General features: G+C 34.3%; 2 protein-coding genes across 7 annotated transcripts; one reads left to right on the top strand and one right to left on the bottom strand.

Moving 5' to 3' along the window:
* The first annotated feature begins 287 nt into the window (after nucleotides 1-287).
* On the top strand, nucleotides 288-845 carry LOC142544384 (uncharacterized). Its single transcript, XM_075651439.1, has one exon. The coding sequence runs from the start codon at nucleotides 288-290 to the stop codon at nucleotides 843-845; it is 558 nt and encodes a 185-aa protein (XP_075507554.1).
* An 8,280-nt stretch (nucleotides 846-9,125) lies between these two features.
* Nucleotides 9,126-16,196, bottom strand: LOC142547499 (mitochondrial arginine transporter BAC2-like). Of its 6 annotated transcripts, none has more exons than XM_075655830.1 (7): nucleotides 15,985-16,196; nucleotides 15,015-15,128; nucleotides 14,820-14,895; nucleotides 14,055-14,150; nucleotides 12,811-13,327; nucleotides 11,448-11,597; nucleotides 9,126-9,695 (listed from the first exon to the last, which is right to left on the bottom strand). In XM_075655830.1, exons 2-7 carry the CDS (start codon nucleotides 15,126-15,128, stop codon nucleotides 9,632-9,634), a joined length of 1,017 nt encoding a protein of 338 aa, XP_075511945.1. In that variant the 5' UTR covers nucleotides 15,985-16,196; the 3' UTR covers nucleotides 9,126-9,631. The 6 variants fall into 6 exon arrangements, with proteins under 6 accessions (XP_075511945.1, XP_075511943.1, XP_075511942.1 ...); XM_075655828.1 differs by having other exon boundaries at nucleotides 11,448-11,583; nucleotides 15,960-16,192; XM_075655827.1 differs by having other exon boundaries at nucleotides 11,448-11,583; nucleotides 15,985-16,191.
* Between the last annotated feature and the right edge of the window lie 444 nt (nucleotides 16,197-16,640).

Here is a 16,640-nt window from a genome sequence, read left to right as displayed (position 1 = left end):
AATAAAGCTCAAACGAATTGTCAAGCTTTGATGAATCAAGATGAACACATTCAATCAATTTTTCATAAATATTCAAAGCAAACGCGGAATGATTATTGCATCTGTCTCATGCGTCGATTGATTATATCGGAGTTTTGTTGCAACAAAGGCATTCATTTCGGGGTCATGGCGAGACCAAAGGTTACCATAATTTAGGTAACTTTCTTATACAACCGGAGTTTTTAGGTACGCATAGTAAAGAGATTAATGACGTGACGTTGAAAAATGCTCCTAAAAAATACAAGTTAATGTCACCTGATATTTATAAGGACATAATCAGTGCTTGTACAACTAAAACGATTAATGTTATTATCAGATATGTTGGTGATTTATTGTTATCTATTTTAGTTGATGAATCTCCTGATGTGTCAACAAAGGAGCAAATGTCATTTATGTGTTGCGTGGATAGTAGTAGGCATGTAAATGAACGCATTATTGTGGCCAAGAAAAATCTTTTGATTTCTAATTTCTTTCGTGTTATTGGTGATGTGGTAAATGTTGTAGCATCTTGCAAATGTTTGGAACTTCTTCGGGAGAAACATTCAGATGTTATTGTTGCAGGATTGGAGAGGGTTGAGATTTTAAGTGATCGGGGACTTAGACAAGAAACTACCGTTCAACGTGCTGGAGATGCACATTGGGGGTCACATTACAATTCTTTGATCAACTTCATTTCCATGTTATGTGGTCTTACTGATGCCTTTGAAATAATTCAGAAGATGATTCAAGTTCCCAGATTGAATACTAAGGCATTTAATTTATTGGAATCAATTCTTTCATTTAATTTTTCAGTCAATCTACACTAGATGAAATCGTGTAGATAAAATACGTCTTAGGGATTTCGAGTGAATTGTCGATGATTTATCCAAAAAAAAAAAAGGTAAGGATATTGTGAATGCAATAGATTTGGTATAATTATGCAAACACTGTCTCCAAATGATGAGAGATGATGGTTGGGATTCATTTTTATAAAATGTTCGTTGTTTTTGTGAACAACATTACATTGATGTTCTCAAAATGGATGACATGTTCACACGTTGTGCACCATGTGGTTGGCCCCATCGCAATCCACGAAAGTGACAAATTTGCATCACTATCACGTGACTTTATTCTATGGTGTTATTGATATGCAACTTCAAGAGTTAAATTATTATTTCTTAGAGACATGTATGAAGTTACTCTTTTGTGTCCACAAAACTCATTTTTCGCTTTTGACAAAAATAAAATAATTGATGTAACTAGTTGAGTTTTATCCACAATATTTCTCAAGATTTGATCTCCTGATATTTGATGATCAAATTGAAATTTATATATGTTATATGTGCTCTAACAAAGCATTTCTAGGATGGAAAAGCCTTGGTGATCTTTCAGATAAATTAGTTATTTCATTTAAAAGTATGGTGTACCCTCTGGTTTATAAGCTTTTTACATTGACATTAATTCTACTAGTTGCAACTGAAACCGTAGAGAAGGTGTTTTCTGCCACGAGAATTGTGAAATACATGTTGCCCAATTAAATGAGAGATGATTGGATGGAGGATAATCTCATTGTCTATATAAAGAAATATATATTTCTAACAACTGATTATAAAACTATTGTACAAATGTTTCAAAATATGAAAATTCGAAAAAAGAAATTATAAGCTAATTATTTTACAGTGCTTTATGATTAGAAGATTTTACATATTTTTTTTATTACTTTTAGTATATCGTTGCCTACAACGAACCAAGATCTTAGCTCCGCTCCTGTCGAGAAACATGTGCAAAGAGGTCAAAGTTTGGAGTTCCCTATAGTTACAAGTCAAGTAACATATGGCAGGTGTTGAAGCGCATCATTCGATCGCGCGCAAGCCCGCCCCATTATCTTATGGAAGCATTCACAATAAAGACTAATAACAATGAGTGAAGCAATGTGAAGATGATATGAGAGCTTGTATTGCAGCTTATTGAAACTTTGATTAGTAAGGTTATGTTTTTTCAGTTGAAACTAATTGAAAATATTCTCCAAGCTTTCCTTACAATGATGGTGAGATTATTAAGAGTGTCGGTTGTATTAAGCTTATGGTGGTAGATTATTTTAGATTTAATTACAAAGGTGAGAAGTGTTTTGAACTTAAAATATCACGTGTACTTAGTGTAAGGACACTGAGAGAGAAGATATAGTGTCGATAATGGAAGATTACGTTGATTGTGAAATATATTATATGAAACAAGTCATTTGGCCGTCTATTTTTTTAAAAAAATTGATAGAGTTTCTCCTGTAAAAACATGGTGACATTAAAGCTGATTTCATAATACAGATGTGTTAGAATAGGTGTTTAGCAAACCAACTCATTGCTTATGCTTTTATTGACTCTAATGTAAAACGATCTTTATTTTAATAATATTTTACGATTTTATTCAATTATGACATTATATTTTATGTGTATACCCATGAAAGCTGCATAGATAAAGTTCTTGAATATAAAATAGGTATCATGAGGTATGCTTATCAATATAATATCATGAAACTCATTAGAAAGTGTATCGTATATTCTAAACTGGTTTTTAGTCGAATCAGCAGCCTAAAATAAGGATAAATGTCTCTTGAGTTCGAGACTAGCATATGTGATGTAAACGTCATGTTAATGAGATGGAGATGTCTATTCATACAGATGTGTGATCATATGATGATGCACTGAACAACCCTCCCTCGGACTGTCCAAGTGGTTCTCAATTATCGAGTAGAATAGTACGTGGTTATGGTTGTACGCAATTAGTTCTTTGAGACACTGTAGGGGCTATACATACTAGTATATACTTTGATTTGTTTATTGACTCCATTGAGAGTCATCAGGTGGCGAGGTTCGGTGTAGTTTCGAAATACGTAGGATCATATGTATTGTAGTCGGGGATTCACCGTTTACCTACATGTCAAGATATCTTATGTTATCTTATTAGTTAATAGTGCAAGGAGTCTCTGGCCAGAGCAAAAAATATGTTTTAGGGAAACGTGTTTTCCTAGTTGTACATACCATGTCACTATTAGTACTCATACATAAATCACATCGTTATCGAATTCATATGCAACTCTCGATCTACCAATGATTGCAGATTCGATCGGGATATATGTATTGAAGGGACCATGCTATATGCTAATCATGACTTAAGGTTCTTGCAGACGACAAAGACTTTGAGTCCTTGTGAGAGAGGGACTCCTGATCAAATCAGGAGTCGCACTCCATGAATATACTATAAGGGGTCATAAATCATACAGAAACTATTGCACAAAAAATTCACAAGAAAAACTCTTCCTCCCTTCTTCAAGCTCTCGGCCATCACCCATCTTTTGAAGAAAAATTTCGGCCAGGTGCTTTCCTTCCACGCTATGCCCCTGTCGCTGCACTGTCTCCGGATTTTTAAAATTCGGAGGCTATAGTCTCAATGCACAAATCGCTTGCGATTTCTAGTGTAATCCAAGCAAGAAAAACAGTTTCCGATCGTGGACCTAATTAGACGATCCAAAGGCAAGTTTCATTCGTAGGGATTTACAAGAAGGACTATATTTGCTTTAAAACGTGAATAATTTGGAGTCCAAGCGTAATATAGGCACAGGTATAAAATCCTAACATCCAACGAATGGTTATGAACATACGACACCCAAAGACCGTTTCATATGACGAGACAAAAAAAAAAATTAACTTCGGTTGCGCCTTGAGTGCGAGAAAATCGATACACGAACAGTGTAGCCATTAATTCAATCGATGCCCAAGTGATGCATTTCATCAAAAATTAGGAGGACAGCAGGATAGTGTTTCATCATTACAACCACATTCAGTAGCATGCTGAATTCAGTGGCATACGATCTCGGTCTCAATCTAACCATTCAATGGAACAAGCACACTAAAATCAAATATGGAATCAACAGACGACTGCTCGCATTCAAATTCAAAAAGGGTTTACTTGAAATTCCTCTCCGAATCGCATACATGACCTCAATTTGCCTCGTGTATCTTCATCCAACAGCAGAAATAATCTCGAAACAAAAAGCAAAAAAAAATATTTAAAAAAAATCAGATTAAATTTAATTTTGTGTAATAATTTAATGTTTTAGTAATTTACACGGTTGATAAGAAAAGAAATTAAAACAAATTTAAAAGATAATTTTTAGAATAATTTTCAGATACAATTGTCGATTTTTCTCTCTTAGTGTTGTGTATGTAAAAACTTTACAAAATCTTCCAGACATGATTAGGACTGATGGAGAAATGTAGGAATTTAAAGAATACTTGTGAGAAGAAATTCTAAAAAAATCTAAGTTCTAAATATTGCGAGACAAAATATAAATTTTCAAATAAATTTCCATAATTCTCAAATTTTAAATTACTTTGTTTTAAAAATAATATTTCAAAAATATTTTGTGTCGGATTTTGTTAAAGAATTCAAGGTTAATGTTTGGTGAAGAATTCATATTTAATGTAGATTAGAAATAAGTACTCAAGATTTTACTGAACAAGCTTCCATACCTCAGTGTCGAACAAATTGACTCGAATTTATTTTTCAAAATGTTGGGATGTTTTAAGCTTTATGAATGAAAATTAAATAAAGAAAGACGAAAAAAGCTCAAACGAAAGTTAAAATGCGCCTTAGAAGACACCTAGACATCTTCTAGATAGCAGGAGACGAGCTAAAGCGCCTAACCCATGAGCTTTCCAATAGCATCCTGGATGTTTCCATGACAAAGGGAAGCTGCATAGGAGAGAGCCTTCCTGTGTATAGGTTGGCGCGAGGGAGCGCTTAGGTGCCCGAAAAGTAATATTTGGCAGTAGTTGTGAGTTTTTTCATGGAACAAATGCATTCCAAATGGTGTCTCTTGATGAAAATCATCAGAATTTTGGATGATAAGACACCTCAATATTGAAACAAGAAGTCTCTACAGATTGATATATTTAAATACATGATCAAAGGTCATTCAAAATAATTTTTGAATTTTGAAATTCTGAATATACACACTTACATTCATCTTGTCTACATTTCTTCCATTCAAAAGCAAGAAAGTTTATAACCTTTTCTGATTAAAAAACTTGTAATTATTGTGTTGTAATTATAATAGAAATTGTATATTGGGAGAAGATTTTCATTCGCCGAAGCACCAGAACAGACAAATTCTTCTTAAGACCACAGTTTTCAACACTAGCATCAAATTTTGCTGCGTATTTCTTTCATCTTCGAGATTTCAAGATACCACCACAAACAATATCAAGAAGGATTTTTTTCCTGAAACTTTGAAGATGACTTCCTCATCTGCAACAACAATGAACACTCCACTGGTACGAGGAAAAATACTAGAAAAATTCAATAGTGCAGAATTCAAAAGATGGCAACAGGAAATGTTTTTCTATCTCACATCTCTAAGTTTGGCAAAGTTTCTGAAAGAAGATCTTCTCATCATACACAAAGGAGAAGTTGATGCTCAAAAGAGGGTCACATCGAATTCATTAATCAAAGTGACTTCCTATACAAAAACTACATGCTGAATGGACTTGACAAATCACCATACAGTGTATATTGTCAAGTTAAGACCACAAAAAAATTATGGGAAATACTCGAAAAGTACAAGGCAAGATATGATGGTCTCAAGAAATTCATTGTGGGACCCCTCCTGGACTTCAAAATGTTACTCAAAATATGTTATGAGTCAAGAAAGAGAACTTCAAGTACTATTACATGAGTCTAGGCGAGTCTTTTCAGGTTGTTGCTATGATCAATAAAGATATGTTCTCCACACATACGTCAATTTCAGGGAGTAAGTTTTTCATGTGGAATTCTGCTACATCAGAGATAGTGGGGCTTGGAATGGTGGTCTTAAATATGACATCAGAGATGGAAGTAATTCTTGTTGATGTGTTTTATGTTTCGGAAATAACAAGAACCTTGTGTCGGGACGTTGTTAAAGAGTATGTCTCTTGTGATACGGTCTCACGAATCTTTATCTGTGAGACGGGTCAATCCTACCGATATTCACAATAAAAAGTAATATTTTTAGTATAAAAAGTAATACTTTTTCATGGATGACTCAAATAAGAGATCCGTCTCACAAATACGAGCTGTGAGACCGTCTCACACAAGTTTTTACCGTTGTTAAAACATGGTTTTAGGCTTATATTTGAGTCTAATAATTTTTTATTTACCAACAATGGTCATTTTGTAGGGAAGAAGTATCTGGATGAGAAACTTTTCAAATTGAATATAATTGTGGTTCGCCACGAGTTTGATAACAATAAAATTAAAAGTTCTATTTATTTACTTGAGTGATCTGATTTATTGTTGTTCGTCTAGGACCTGTAAATTTTAATATTCTGCCACGTTTAATGAATTTTGTTTTGTTGCCCAAGTATAATATTGATTCAACACATAAATACGAGATATTTGTTGAAATGAAAATTACCAAAGCGCATTTCCTTTCTATTGAAAAATGTACCACTCCTCTAGAATCGATAAACAACGATATCAATGATTTAAAGTTTATGCAAAGTAAAGGAAGGAAAAAGTATCATATAAAGTTTATTGACGATTGTACGAGGTATTGTTATATATATTTTTCGAGAAGTAATGATTAAGCACTTGAGGTATTCAAAACTTACACGACCGAAGTTGAAAATCAATTTGGTAAATAAATAAAAAGAATTCACGGTGATAGATGAAAATATGGAGCATCTTTGATGAGTTTTGTTCATATTTTGGTATCGTACATCAAACAACTGCACCATACTCACATCAATATAATGGAATTACCAGAAGGAAAAAATTTGAAGAAAATGATGAATGTCATGTTAATAAGTTCGGGCCTCCCCCAAAACTCTAATATTATTGGATAAAAGAAGATTGACTTCATATTCATTAGATATGCACATAACAACAGTGCATATAGGTTTATAGTGCACAAATTTGAAAAATCTAAAATGAGTGAAGGAATGAAAATTGGGTCTAGTAATTTCATATTTTTTGAATATTTTTCCTTGCAAAGAAAGAAGAAGAAAGTTCTAGCAAAAGAAAAAAAAAAGATGGTGAATGAAGGTTTTGTATGTAACAGTGAAACTACACATAATAAAAATGCTAGAACAAATGAAGGTTCTACAGAAGAAGGGGAATCAAGACGAAGTAAAAGAGCCAGAAGCTCGAAGTCTTTTGGTCCAGATTTCCACACTTATATGATGGAAAATGAACCAAAAACCTTGCAAGATGCACTATCTAAACCTGGAGTACCATATTGGAAAGAAACCATCAATAATTAAACGAACTCCATTATGAAAAACCATAATTGAAAGAAACATACCATATATTTTTTGACCAAAATTTGTCTAGTCAAACTTAAGCTTAAGCTCTAATTCAAACCAAATTCAAGAAAAAAATTTAAACTTTTTGAGTTTCAAATTGAGCTTGACCTCAAAAATATATAATAATAGTCCAATTTGGGTCTTAAATTTCTCTTAATATTTGTTAAAATTGTTATCCACCAAAACGTTTTTAGCAAGAATCAATCTCCAAATTCACCCGCCATCACTCCACATCCATTCTTCAATATACATGTGTTCGTTTTTCGCCACATTTTGATTTTTTTTTCACGAGCTTTTAATGAATAAAATATGCATATTTAACTTATTAAATTAAATTCATATTTATTAATATGATTTCCTTTTAGCTTCGAATTTAATAAATGGAAAAAAACCATTCAATCTTCACAGGGGACATGTATATATTTAGGTCATTTGAATTGAGAAAAAGGAGAAAAATCATTAAAATACAAAGAGTGCTTTCAAGATCACAGATGTTTTCATGCCTATTTATTTTTAACAGATTTTTAGCTATATATGTATAGTATAAAGGGCAAAATACACTTTCTACCGTCGAAGAGCAACACACAATAAAAAACAAAAATAAAAAAAAAATAAAAACAAAATGATTAAATATCAGGGTTTACATAATATGGTCTAACTCGAAAAACCGATAATCCAAAAAAAAAAAAAACCGAAAATCAAATTGAAGTGCTTATTTTGGTTTTATGACTTAAAACCGAAATTTTCAAAACCGAACCGACCGATAAAATCGTCATTTAAGAATAAAAATATTTTATTTACATTTATACTATTATGAATAAATATAATTTAATATTTCATATATAAATTTTTGTATTGCTATCTATATGTATATTTTTTTATTATAATTAATTATAATTTTACTAAAAAGTGGTTCAACAATATTTTTATATATTTAAAAATAGTTTAATTTATAACTCACACAATTAACAAATCTAAATAATAACAAAATTTAAATAACTTAACCTTACTAGATAAAATAAAACCGAAAACAAGAGAATTCAATTAACAAATTATATAATTGTAATCTTGAAAAACCAAACGAAAAATTATAGAAATTGAATTTAAATAATTATTTTACACTTTTTAGAATGATACATAATAAATTAATTAAATTTGTTTCTAGACCGCATAAGCCGCTCATATAAACCAAACCATAATACTATAAAACTGAATCAACATGTAATAAAATGATTTGGTTATCTTATTAGACATTTCAAAAACTGTAAACTGAAAAACTAAACATAATTAAGTAAAACTGAACCAAACCGGCATTGCCCATCCTTCAAATATGCAAGTGAGATTTGTGATATAGCTATGGAAAATAACAGCAAGAGCTCCCTTAAGATAAATCCAACTGTCCAATTTTGTTTAATAGTTTTTTGTTAAACGGTCTCACGAATATTTATCTGTGAGACGAGTCAACAATGCTCATATTTATAATAATAAATAATTTTTTTAATGAGTAACACAAATAAGATATTTGTCTCACAAAAAAAATTGACTCGTAAGACTGTCTCACAGAAAATTTTGTGATTTTTTTTACCATGTAGGGATCCAAGATCTATCTTAAGAACACTATCCTCAAATCCACCTATAGTTAAAGAGTCGTGCTTTGTATATAATGCCCGAACAGTCGTGTAAATGGAAGTACCTTATACAAGCCACCATGTAAGAAATAAAAGAAGATTGTGAACGAAAAATTCATAATCACTTATTTTAGAAGTTGCAAACACTCCATAAAATTCATGTTTTTTGTATAATTCTATCGAGGATCCTAGTTTCATTTGCATACCAATACACATTAAAACATGAATATTAAATACCAAATACGTAAGCATAAGTAAATGGTGTCAATAGATCCATTTCTGTACCAAACATTAAACAACTGGATCCTGATAATCAAATTCAGACTTTCACCAACTCATGATGATCAAGAAAGCACAAGTTCGAACCTTATTCTCGGAAATCAAATCTGCCCACGTAGCTCAACTCTTTACCTCAGTCAAGATAAATCGTATATTTGGTAGGTGGTCGGTCGCAAGAGATGCCATCCCCTTGATCCTGTCAAAGTACTGAGCCAAATTCATGCCTATGTGGGGATCTTCAATCAGAAGCCAGAAGATCAATTGCCAAAAAATAACTTCCAACAACTACAAAAGATGCAAGTCCACAATGAACCGTCCTCAATCGTATGCCATTCAGCAACAAGTTTCTATCTGCTGGGTGGATCCCAGTTAGCCTCTCGAGTCTTGTTCCTGGTTTGCGCCATTTAAGTAATTTCCTCTCCATGGATATATACTGCAGGAAACATCTCAAAGAATAAGATAAGTTACCTGAGGCGCAAAGACATAAACAAGAGTCATACTCAAATGATACAACGAAACAAATAGAGCCGCACACAAGCTGTTTTTTAATATTTAAAACTTGAGCCCGATTTTTTTTAGCCAGCTCAAAATCCGTAAATGAACAATGTTGGACTCGAGTTCAGATCGAATTCGAGTTCAATTTATTTGGTTTGAACTTAATTATCTAGCTCTATTAAAAAAGACTCGGATTTGGGCTAAAGGTCGTGAACTCCTTCCTACAATGATGCTAAATAATCAACAAATTATGATGGAGACCTCGATCAAAACCCCAAGAAGATGAGAATTAAGAAGATGAAACCAATCATTTTTTCACATCACCACATTGATTTTAATAAATCAATGTAGTAATACGAGCCTAAGAGTCTTCTATCATGGAAGGTTTCTGAAATGAAAACCATACATACACAACATATTTATTTAAGATGTGTACGGTCCTCGTGGAGAGTGTTAATGACTTGTGGGCTTGATTTATATTTTTTGCGTATGACTTTTTGTTAGACAGAACATCGTTTAGACTCCAGTTTATCATGTCTTGTCAGAACCTGTGCCTTGCAAAAGGCGCGTTAACGCTCTAGATTCGATGGTTGCCCCCATTGTACCAAGACGAGTATTTCCAGCGTGCTTATGTTCTCACTCACACGCACCCTAAGAAACTTCCCAAGGAGTCACCCGTCATAGAGTTGCCTAAAGTCAAGCATGCTTAACTTTGAAGTTCTTATGTGATGAGTTACCGAAAAGAAGATGCATCTTTTTGATATGAGTAGTACATATCAAAATTTTAAGCTCTTCTCAACTGCACAGTCTCATAATTGAACAGTTTTGGAATTCATTCATGGTCCCTTCGCCTAGAAGCCTGCCAGGAGCAATTTATTGTCCGTGCAACCTCATGGCACTGGCGATCAATTTCCGCCCCCTTCAACTCAGGGCATCACATGCCTACCAGCTTCCGCTTGATTCATCCCCGAACCACCACGTACTAAGAGAGGTCGGCTCTGGTATCAACTGTAACGCCCCAAATTCGACGACTGTCCTAACTATACAATGACGGGTCTTTCCAACGTGCTTATGTCCTCACTCACACGCACCCCAAGAAACTTCCCACTGTGTCACCCATCCCAGATTTGCCCCAAGTCAAGCACGCTTAACGTTGTGAGCTCCCGAAAAGAAGGCGCACCTTCTTGATATGATTAGTGCATTTCAAATCTTTTAAACTCTTCTCAACTACACAATCTCATGCCTGAACAGCTTTGGAATCCTTCTCGTTCCGGTGTGAGATTGGTTGATTCATGTTCTCTTCGCCTAGAAGCTTGCCATGAGCCGCTCATTGTCCGTGCAACCTCATGACACCGGCAATCACCCTCGCCCTTTTTGGTCCCAGGCATCACAGCGCGCCTTTTGCCTTTTATAACAATGACACACAACAACAATTTGCTCACCAAGAAAGTTCCATTCCAAACTCCATCATATTCCTTTGTCATGGTCATACAAAAGAGATGACTATGAAACTTGACATTTGTTTATAAAAGCAAATGTTCACTGGGTCATAGTGAATATGCATTTTGAAGATAGGCGTCTCCGCTCAACGGAGAACCCAATGAAGCTTCGAGAAACATTGAGTATTTGAACTAGGGATGATTACTAACAAAACTAAACAGCAACCAACTCCTTTCAGCAAGTATCATACCTTGGGAATAACAGTACATTGTGATCGACTTTTAGCGGTGTCGAAACAATGAGAAGCAGCACCAGCAATTGAACCAGAAACACCAGCCGCAATGCTAACAGCCCATGGAGACAATGGACCCACGTCTTCATCACCCCTGAACAACACAGTCTACACTATGAGGAAAAGATGGCAAACAGACAGATCATTAGCACAAATTTTTTCAGTTATCTATAGAAAATTTAGAAACACATGAACTCCAAATCACAAGCCACTCTGCTGAATACCCGCAACTTAATTCTGAAAAGCAAAGATTACAAATTTTACCAACTTATCAAACTTCACTGTCAAACTATCACATATTAAATTCTACATTTTTGCCATCCAAATGAAGGAGATGATTTTATCAGGCAAAGCAAAGAATCTACCCTGCATAACTTTGAACAGCAGAGCGTAGAATTCAGAAGATTAACTTGAACAATAAATGAAAAAAATATTATTTCAGATAATAAATTTAAAGTCAATCTTATTGCTTTGGGCTTTTGGTTTCATGTCTATTTTTTGTTGATTTGCAATGAGAGAGAATGTACAGTGAGAAACATCTTCTTGAAAATGAAACGTAAGACATCCACACAAACCTCCAAACAAGACAAAACTGAATAAGGTAAAGATTAATTAAGTATGACAGATGGAATTTCCAACTCTAGAAGAGCACTTTGACGGACATTTTCAATTTGTAAAGCTACATCCAGCCCATATACCACAAGGTGCTACAGGGTATGGCAGTTTATAATCATTCTAATCATGAGAAAATGGCAATGATAAGTTAAAAGAGACAGTGATTTTCTCAGTTCTTCTGCCTTTTGGTTACGCTGATAGCTACCATTCATATCAAACAAACTTATGCCATCACGTGACTGAAAAAAAAAATTTAAGACAAAATTTAAAAATACAAAAATGTATAATTTAGAGGTGGCTAGTCACCACCAAGGTTTGGGTTAGTTGAGGTTTGCTCTATAACTCTGACATGCTGGTGACCATAAGACAAGCTAGAAATGCAACTGTCATTCTGAAATGTTGGTAATGAAAAATCTTGCCTCAGAAAGGATAATCAACAGAAAAAGTAAAACCACTCGCACAAGAAAAATTCCACTTCTATCTCAGTCACAGCCTACACATTTCCCACCAATAATATCAATAAACAGGTATGAACAATATATTTAGGTATGGCATCTCAGGTCCGAAACTTTTAAGTGCACAAGAACAGGAATCAACATTTCATAGACTAAAATTAGCAAGGAATCACATTTTCAAACCCCAAAGAGAGAATTCAACCATTAAAACTTAGATGGACAACCATTTTTGGATGTATATTAATATTAACCTGGGTATAGGGTCCATTCCCACTGCTTTCCAATTTATCATCGCATTGTGCAGAAATTGCCAGCTCGAGAAAAATATGCCACCAAAAATTGAGTCCCGAAATACTCCAGATCTAAGACCTCTCCATAGACCACGCCATCCTTCCAATGCAATGATGTCTGATGGCTTTCTGACATTACTGACAGCTGGTGGCCTCCCAGATCCGGTCATCATCCATGGATATTCTCTCAATGCACTTACCAGATTTTCATGTTTAGTGGTCAAGGTGGACAAAATGCCTATAGAGTTACTCATTGACATCATATTCATTGAATATCTGGGTAGCAAGCTTGAAATTAAAGGGGAAACGGAACTCTTTACAGCAATCGATGAAGACTGCAGACTACGAGAGGCAGAAGCCACCTGGGCACGAAGTTTAATAATTTCAAAGGGAGAGCTTACAAGTGACTCAACCATGCCAGCAGCAAACCCAGCCATTAGTGCCTCAGAGACATCAACATAAGAATCTTCCCGGCCATCTGACATAAAACAATATGTGGGCAAGTATACACGATAGGATTTTCTAAGAGGCAAAACAAGAATAAAGGTGTGTCCTTCATTCTCACAACATAAAAATCTCTCATAAACATAATCTGTACAATGGTCAATGTCCAGAATGTTAACTCATTAACCACCCTACTCTTTACTGCCATATTACAGATACTAAGAGCGCAATCTCTATAAACTTTATGTTAACTGTTTCACCTGGTGGCAAATCATTGTTAACACACAAATTCGATCTTTAGTTAGTAGCTCTTGTGCTTGATCACATTGTTGAAACTTGTCTAATGTGACAACTTTGACAGAAAGCATAAATAGCGAAACAATGCACCCCACATAATATCCCTTCTGTCGAATGAACACAACCTAACTCGGTTAGAAATCCACGATGATGACTAAAATAGTCAAGCAAAAGCTTGAGTTAGGTATCATTAGTTATGTGACCCCTTTACAAATTTCTAATCCATGCCCATAGTGCATATCTTCATACAGGTTAGATATCTTCAGGGAGTTGGTCAAAATACAGGTCTGTATGACCTTCTTTGTAAAACTATGTGTACTTGCTTTCATATATTTGGTCCCCTGATAGAAAACATTTGCATAATACATCACAAAAGTTTTGAGCAAGTTCGCAATCAGAAAGTAAAGGTGCAGCAAGTAGAAAAAGAAGACTAGAGAGAAGGAAAGATGCAGAAAAGTAAATACCCTTATAGAAGGCCGTTAATATCTCATAAACACCAAAGCGAGCTCCAAGACCAAATGTTCTCCCCACAATCAACCATCCAAGTCCACCATACAAACCTAAAAAAGGAAATCGGACAAAATCAATGGAGGTAACTGTTTAGGGGAGTAAATTTAAATTGGATGATTGGGTACTCTGATATAGTTAGACTTGATTCATTTCCTGACATATGTAAGAATTTTAAATTGATTCATTTCATATACAAATTTAGGTATTTCATCTTTGAAAAATTTATCTTGAGCATTCACATATTAAGGCAATATCAGTAACATACATTTCCCCAAATTCTTCTATTTTCAGGTGGCCTATCAGACCCACAATAGTTAAAAGGGAAGTGTCACAGAGTACTTGGAACTCAGGATACTATTGCTTGCAGAGTTGATTTTTTTTAATTTTTGGTTAACAATTCCACAAGGACATGGACAAATTTGGAGCAATATTAACATGACATGAGGAATAAGGAGCAGAAAAATAATCTTTGAACTCCAAGACTCATTTAACACGGACTCATTAAGCAAGATTTTGTCATCTACAGAAACATATGCATGCAAATGTCATTGTGTATACAGTGGTAAGATGAGCGGCACATAATTTGAGCCACAATTCCTGATCAGTAAATTGATTTTGTCACGAATATTTATGTTCAACAATGAAAGATGATGTCTTTGCAATTTACAAAACTCCCTATGCCTAATAAATGTTGGAAAAGGTGAGTAACTAAAATTAACCTGAATATCCAGATATAGCTCGTACTCTAGCGAGAACCTGACCCACAGCCAACTGTTTCCTAGTAGTGGATCCAACCTGTTTTCTATGTTTGTTTTAGTGCTAATGGATATTGAAACAAAGAAAATTTAAGGGAATGACAAAATGCAAGTCCACCAAATAAAGAAAACTATAGCATTAGTTCTCATAGTCCGAACCTGTTTCAAGACTGTGAGGCTATCAAGAGGGTAAATGATGGTAGTGCCTAGAGCCACAGATGCAGAAGCAGCAACTACATGGACTGCGAATGTATTCTTCATTAATTCGTCCATCTGAATAAATTAAATGGCATACGCCTTTACTCAGATGGCAAGCAGAGGTGATTGTTATATTTTGTCAAAAAAAATAAAAAAATCAACTATTCATAAATGTAAAAACTTATCCCCTTTTATAAGTTGCAAATAAAAAATGCTTCCATACTGCAACAGTGTATCATGACCAAAAAATAAATTGGTGTGTTCTCTATCTTTATAATACTACTTATGGTAAGTTATAAGTGATTGCTAATCATGGAAGAATCAGCCAGGCCATTGAAGTGCAAAACGTGAACTTCAGAGAATTTTTTTTAATATAAGTTCCATCTTATAAAGAGCAGAGTTCATGCTTTTGGCACCTAAAGCAATGGCCAAATTTTAAATGCAAAACAAAATTGCTATTGTACGCGAACAAATTGCTGGTAAAGCTTTCAACTTCGTTTTCTTTTATAAACACAAAATTATAATTATAATCATAAAAAAATGGTTCACATCAATTCAAAATAATGCGCTATTGATTTGAAAAAAAAACACTGAAACCCACTAACAGATTTTCAGCCTTTGCAAACCCAATCACCTAGTGTCACTCGAATTCGCACTAAGATCATCAAACAAAAACTTACTCAAACCCACTTGCCTCCCTTGCACTATTAATGACTTATATCAAATAGCTACTAAGCACGTCCACGTATGCAAAAGCTCACAAACTTTGCCACACTGACGAAACAGTGAGGACCCATAAACGACAACACACAACCAAATTCACCTGCCGTCGGTTGACATCCATATAAAACCAATCAACCACGTAAAAAAACAGCGGAAAAAGCAGCCGAATGTCTAGCGCAATACCTTGAACAACTGTCTCGCGCAATACCTTGAACAACTGCAGAAACAACTTTAATAAAAAAAATGGCTCCAATATTCCCAAAGAGTGAATTGATATTAGCTACAAATGGAAATGGAAGGGGCCAAAGAGGTCTTCTGCGCAGCCTAGTAGCAATTTTCCAAGAATTGCCTTTTGATTGGAGTTTTTTTATTAAAAAAAAAGAAGAAATTGGAGATTTTGTACAAAGCGGAATTGATTTTGGAGGTTATATTTTGTGTATCTAACTTCGTTATATTTATGCGGGGGATTAGAAGGGTATTTTGATAAAATAATTTGGTGAGTTTTAAAGATTAAAATTGCCCGCAAGTGTACAAAATTCCACATGACTAGGTCTAGACAGTGTTATGGATATATTCAATCTGAACCATATTTAAATGAAAATTAATAATTTTATGTTAAAATGCAATTTTTTTTTCCATTAATCGAGTATGAATATAGATATGTCTCATAGAATTGATTGGTGAGGCGGTTTCATTAGGGATATAATCGAGTCGAGCCGAGCCGAACTCTTGAATGTTTGAGCTTGGTTCGTTTATAATCGAGCCGATCTCGAGCTTTATTTAACGAATATATGCATGGCTCACGAGCTTATTCAAGCCTTTATCGTGGCTAAACAAGCTTAATAAATATGAATTATACATTTA

Source organism: Primulina tabacum, chromosome 5 (assembly GCF_025594145.1).
Source record: "Primulina tabacum isolate GXHZ01 chromosome 5, ASM2559414v2, whole genome shotgun sequence".
Taxonomy (NCBI): domain Eukaryota; kingdom Viridiplantae; phylum Streptophyta; class Magnoliopsida; order Lamiales; family Gesneriaceae; genus Primulina; species Primulina tabacum.
The sequence above is the reverse complement of the archived record's forward strand: the minus strand, read 5'-3'. Positions and strand labels throughout refer to the sequence as shown.

Bases quoted from the DNA above. Each gene is read 5' to 3' on its own strand.
- LOC142544384 (XM_075651439.1), top strand. From the start codon at position 288: ATGTCACCTGATATTTATAAGGACATAATCAGTGCTTGTACAACTAAA.
- LOC142547499 (XM_075655828.1), bottom strand. From the start codon at position 15,128: ATGGACGAATTAATGAAGAATACATTCGCAGTCCATGTAGTTGCTGCT. The intron at 14,151-14,819 runs GTTAATTTTAGT...TTCCTTTTTTAG, and splicing joins AGCTATATCTGGATATTCAG to GTTTGTATGGTGGACTTGGA. The intron at 11,584-12,810 runs GTTAATATTAAT...TGTGTTGTTCAG, and splicing joins GGAATGGACCCTATACCCAG to GGGTGATGAAGACGTGGGTC.